The following is a 6,000-nucleotide window of genomic DNA, read 5'->3' as shown; positions in this document are numbered from 1 at the left end:
CAAATATCTGAATTTTAATTACATGACCATGAGAATGTTGCAAGAAATGTGTAAGAACTGGTGGTAAGTCACTTTTTTCAGTTACATTATAATTTCAAACTGTCGCTAAAGGAACTATTGTTAAGTCGAGGACCACCACTGAGCCACCATAGCTCTACTCAATTCCAAAAATGGATGACTGGGGTTCCTCTTGCAGTCCAGATATGCTAGCTTTTTCTGTACACCTCTGATTTCACAAGATAGAGTTAAAAAGTCCTACAAAACCCAAGCATCCTCAGTGTCAATTGGGAACCACTCTCAACAGTTCCCATATTAAATACCCCTTGGAGCCAAGCTATTCCATTTGGCTCTGTGGACCCATCCAGGCAACCTCTTTGCAATCTGTTGGAGCCGATGAGTGGACCCTCTAGATCCGGTTTTGAGTGATTGAGAGATATACTGTATATGGTTTTGTTAAGGGACTGTTATTTACTTTTAAATTATTTTTAATTGTTTTTTGTGTTGTAAGCTGCCCAGAATCCTTCGGGAGTTGGGCAGCATATAAATTAGAGTATTAAATCAAATCAAATCAAATCAATTCCATGCACATGCATTTTTCCCTTTACCAATCCAGCCCTCTGATTTCCTGGTGGTCTCCCATCCATGCAGGGATCAGACCTGAGGCTGCTTGGCTTCCCATGCTAGTGCAAAGGCAAGATCAACCAGAATTTCCCGGCATGTCCAGAAGACCCCAGTCCAGCCAAGAATGTTTGAGCCACTCCTTTTTTTGCAGTATCCCCTTCCTCTCCCCCCCCCCCCAGCATCCTCTATTTATTTATTTTATTTATTTGTCAAACATGTATAGGATAGTAGTAGTTTGTATAATATAAGTAAAAAGTAACGATAAAAGAGGACAATAGGGACAGGGACGGTAGGCACCCTGACATCCGTTAATCCCCCAGCATGACAGGGACCCGCTCTTCTCATCCCCATGGCAACAGCGAGCCGCACCAGCGGCAGAAAAAGGGCGCGCAAGAGTTCGCCCTCCCTCCCTTCCTTTACGGCGCGTCGTAAACCGTCTCTGCAGCCGCTTGTGCTTCTGCCAGCTCCAGTCGCCAGCCGAGAGCTCCGAAAGAGATAGACAGAGAAAGCCGTAAAGCAGCGCCTCTTCCCCCGCGCCTTAGTAACCGGTGGCGTTCCGATCGCTGCCTTGGAGAGGAGGAGGAGGCGGGGTCAGAATGGCAGCTCCGCCCCTTTAGTTTTTTGACGGGGGGGGGGCGATCTATGCCGGGTTTGCGGGAGCGCGTGAGGGGGGGAGGAGACCAGTTGCTTGCTTAGCTCCGCTGCTTTGCGATTTGTCTACGGTCCTGTTTCCCGTTTCCAGCCTCGCCTTGTGTCTCTTGTGAAAGACTGTGTGTGTGTGTGAGTGAGTCCTTCGGGCTTTATTGTTCTCTTGGTTCCGCCACCGGAGGCCCCGGAGTAGCATGTCCCGGGTGGGGCGGCCCCTTGCACGCAAGCCGACTTGCTCCGTTCCCACGTGCTTTCGCGGGCGAGGCGGAGTGACACCTGAAGGGCTCTCTGGTTCTGCCCCCACCACCTCTCTCTGATTCTCCCTCTCCAGGCTGGCAGCGGCAGTCATGGCCCAAGTGGGGCACAGGGTGGATTACCTGGCCGGCTTTTGCTGCCCGGTTGGGGGACTGGCAGCCGGGAAGCCCCGCGTGTTGTGCCACGAGAACCAGATCTACCTCTCCAATGGCACCGAGTACGTCTATGTCTACGATCAAGAAGGGCGGCTGATGAAGGTACGTCTGGACGGGCTCTTGGTCCTGCTAGCGGAGCCGCCTTCTTCCAGGGCTGGGAGCCATGGGGAGATAACCAGACGCTGTAAATCAGGTCAGATGCCGGGAGGCAGTTGTAGGGCTGATGGGGTGGCTGGTGAAGGCAGGGCTTCTAAATATGATAGCAGCAGCAGTAGTGTCCTCTTTAAAAGTTTGGAAGCAACATTATATTAATAATTACAGAATTTAATTTAATTTAATTGATTTATAAGCTGCCCAACTCCTGCCAGACTCTGGGCGGCGCACAACACAAACAATATAATAACAATTTAAAACCCCAAATCCTAGTTGATCACTATTTACCTGGTTTAATATCGCCCATCCAGTGTACAGAACAATGCATTGTCTAAGCACTGAAGATAATTACAGGTGCAATTCACACTGCATCCTTTAAGTGCTAGCATTTAAGCTACCTTCCCCCATTCAGAAAGCTTTCACATAGATATAATGGAACTACAATGCCACTGCTCTTTACTTAGTGTATGATGTGGATTGTGGTCAGGGGATGCTTGGATAGATTAAATCCTACTGATATACAGTATGTCTGCAACAGGTTGCAGTATCAAGCTGACCTTGATTGATCTCGGAAGCAAAGCAAGGTCGTCCCTAGTTAGTTTTGGGAAGGAGAACTTCTAGGAATTTCAGGTCTGTGGACTAGACCAGGAACGTAAAAATCTGTTCCACAAGAAAGCATTGGAAACCATTCCATGCTGTTGGCAAGAAGGCTGCATGGGCGTACCCAAAAGTCTCTGTAAATTGAGTTCGGCTTCGTGGGTAAAAACAGATTTGAAGAGATGCATTCATTTTCATTTTCCCAGTTTGTAATTTTATCGTGAGTTTTATTCAACACCATAAATGCTAAAAATAAACATGTTTATACAGCACATGAGCACGAGGCGAATTCTATATAGATTTACCGAATGTCACTAATCCTAATTCTAAATACAGCATTTGAACTAAAAAGAGAAAAAGTAGAGCAGCACTTCAACACAGTAATGTTATCTCTAACTTAATGTTGAATCAGGAGACTCAAAGATAGAAATAGTGCAGTGGTCTTTGGTGGCTTTGTTTAGGAGAATTAGCCCAAAGTGGTGACAGTAAGCACATTCTTGCACCAGAAGAAACCCTGTAAAGAAAAGCAATAATTGCATACAATGTACCTTTTGCACAGTGGGAGATAACTTAGTGCCCTCCCGAAGTTTGGCCTACAGAATCTCTCATTTGTCATGTTTCTGAGAGCTAAAAGTCCAGAACCTCTGTAGGGCACCAGCTAACCTATCCCAGTCATAAAATATATCCTGACAGTATGGGATCCATTCAGTGATTGGATTGTGACCAGTATTTCTTTTTATCATGAATGGAGACAAATATATGTATCCCATATTTTTTTAAAAAAATATTCATCTTTTTAGGATACTTTCAAAACATATTGGCTTACATTTGCTTGGTTCCTATCAGGGACCAGAAACATTTTGCAAATAAGTGCTGGAAGTTGTCTTCCTGCATGAAGATTTTTAGGAGAAGAGTGGGCAGTGGGAGAAAATGAAGTTTGCCCTTCATAGTCCTGGATCACAGCAAAGGAGATTTAACACATTCTCTTTGTCCATACTGTTAGTCCCTATGCTACTCCCGACAAAAGTAAAACTTGATGAGAAATGTAGCTGAAACTAGGGTGTTGCCTTTTTCCTTCATCAGTCCCTTGAGCTTTTTAATCTGTTAATTTCTTTAAAAAACAACAACTAGTCTTAGGAACAGAGAATACATGAGTAGAGTGCTTTCAAACACATAGCTTGTGTGTGTGTGTGTGTGTGTGTGTGTGTGTGTCATAGTAGTTCAGAGAAAGAACCAAAGTGAAATAGATGGTTCCTATATGTTTAACCCAGACTGATTTGATGCTTTGTTTTCTGCCCTCCCCATCGCATTATTCTAACTGGAGCCCAAGATCACCCAAGTTCACTCCCGCTCTCCCTCCTCCCCTCTTTATGTGGTATTTTACATAAATAGTCTGCTGGAAACCACATCTTAATGTTTGAAAGACTCCTTGGTTTATTAATTTTTTCCCTCTATAAAATTGAACAGGCAGGGAGGATGTGTGAGATGCAGAGATGCTCTTAACGGTCTAAATCTTTAATTTAGATTTTTCTTATTGATTTTTTTAAATGATATCTTTTTCACCATAGCAACCTTTGGTAGCAAATTGGTTGTTCTTCATAAGTCACCTACGTGTAGCATCCAATTCTTGACATCAGTCTGGTGATTTTTCTCCCTCTCAAAACTGCCTTTTACAAATCTACCTTTTGCCTCCAGAGTCGTCTCGTTGAACTATAAAATGAAGGACGTGTTTTCTGTTTGCTGTATTGTAACAAGGGATACCTATATGAAATATATTTTCCCCAGATTGCATAGATTTTCCAGTGTGGATTCCTAGATCTAAACCATACCTTCACATATTAAAACGATGTTTCTGAACCTCAACAATGTTAAGGTGGGGGGATTTCAACTCCCAGAATTCCCCAGCTGGTAAGCTGGCTAGGGAATTCTGGGAGTTGAAATTGCACACTTGAAACTTATTGAGGTTCAGAAACCCTGTATTAAAGGCACCTCTTGATTTATCCTTTTGATTTTACCCAGGAAGCATATTCTGATATTAACAAGCTGAGCCTCCCACACTTTCCACTCACATAGAGAGACAGGTAACAAATAGGTTAATATGCATATGGATTATTAGTTTCTCAGACAAATGATAAAAAATGCAGACTTTGCAGGGTTTTCTCGTGCAGCGATGGTACTCGGTTCTCTCTGCTTATAATACCGTTGCAGCTTTGACTGCAGACAGATGTGTGTGTGTACTGGGTGCTGCTTGTTCTCTCACTGCTGAAATGATAGTCCCCATCTTGGATATAATATGCCACTTGTTCACTGATGCATCAGCAACCGTTAATGGCTCAAAAGCAGGAATGACATGCAAAATAATGCACTCCTCTTATTGCAGGGTATGCCTTTAGGTAAAAAATAGTTAACAGCTGCAAATCGTCAGATAAAGAAACAAAGCAAATAAGCTTTACTTCAAGCTTCTGTCTAGCTGTGAATAAAGCTGCTTTTCAATCAAGAAATATATAAAGAAAATGGCTTCAGACTAGATGCGCCCATGTGTCTTAAATGATACTCAGAGGATCCTGGATTTGATTCTGCGCAAGTTATTACTTGATTTCTTTTAGTAGATTTCGATCCAACCATAATCTATTCAATCCTCAGTGGCGGTTAGTTCTTCAAGATAATCCAGGTAAGAGGTACAAGCGGGAGTAATAGCTTTACTTTTATTGTAAGTCTGCACATCAGAGGTAGAGGTATAACAAGCAGGAAGAGGGAGATTGTGATCCCCTTATATAGAGCGCTGGTGAGACCACATTTGGAATACTGTGTTCAGTTCTGGAGACCTCACCTACAAAAAGATATTGACAAAATTGAACGGGTCCAAAGACGGGCTACAAGAATGGTGGAAAGTCTTAAGTATAAAACGTATCAGGAAAGACTTCATGAACTCAATCTGTATAGTCTGGAGGACAGAAGGAAAAGGGGGGACATGACTGAAACATTTAATATGTTAAAGGGTTAAATAAGGTTCAGGAGGGAAGTGTTTTTAATAGGAAAGTGAACACAAGAACAAGGGGACACAATCTGAAGTTAGTTGGGGGAATGATCAAAGGCAACATGAGAAAATATTATTTTACTGAAAGAGTAGTAGATCCTTGGAACAAACTTCCAGCAGACGTGGTTGGTAAATCCACAGTAACTGAATTTAAACATGCCTGGGATAAACATATATCCATTGTAAGATAAAATACAGGAAATAGTATAAGGGCAGACTAGATGGACCATGAGGTCTTTTTCTGCCGTCAGTCTATGTTTCTATTATTAGAAGACATGATATTAGATGTCAAGATCCTCTTAAAACACAATAGATGAACATCAAGTCTGCACATATTTCTCCCCTCCTCTCATTTTAACTCTCCAGACCTCCCAGAAACAGGGAGTAGTTGCTTGTTTCTCCTGACACGAGCGCAGGACAATTTGATAGGGTGCTGCGGTTCTGCCAGTAACCTGTTGCCAAGCATGGAGGCCTTTGTAGGTTAACATCCACACTTTAGTTTGCACACAGAAAAGCCAATGAGCAGCCAAAGCG

General features: G+C 43.0%; 1 protein-coding gene across 2 annotated transcripts in view; it reads left to right on the top strand.

Moving 5' to 3' along the window:
* Positions 1-1,099: 1,099 nt before the first annotated feature.
* FAAP100 (FA core complex associated protein 100) overlaps positions 1,100-6,000 on the top strand; it is a 44,295-nt gene continuing 39,394 nt past the window's right edge. Inside the window, exons 1-2 of one of the 2 annotated variants that reach the window (XM_070740217.1) lie at positions 1,100-1,211; positions 1,601-1,781. In XM_070740217.1, coding sequence (XP_070596318.1) covers positions 1,617-1,781 — 165 coding nt within the window. In that variant the 5' untranslated portion in view covers positions 1,100-1,211; positions 1,601-1,616. Of the gene's footprint in view, positions 1,212-1,238; positions 1,402-1,600; positions 1,782-6,000 lie in introns of those variants that run through there. The other variant, XM_070740216.1, reaches the window with a different exon arrangement.

This window comes from Erythrolamprus reginae, chromosome 2 (genome assembly GCF_031021105.1).
Source record: "Erythrolamprus reginae isolate rEryReg1 chromosome 2, rEryReg1.hap1, whole genome shotgun sequence".
Taxonomy (NCBI): domain Eukaryota; kingdom Metazoa; phylum Chordata; class Lepidosauria; order Squamata; family Dipsadidae; genus Erythrolamprus; species Erythrolamprus reginae.
Note: the sequence above shows the minus strand (reverse complement) of the source record. Positions and strands in the feature narration are given on the sequence as shown.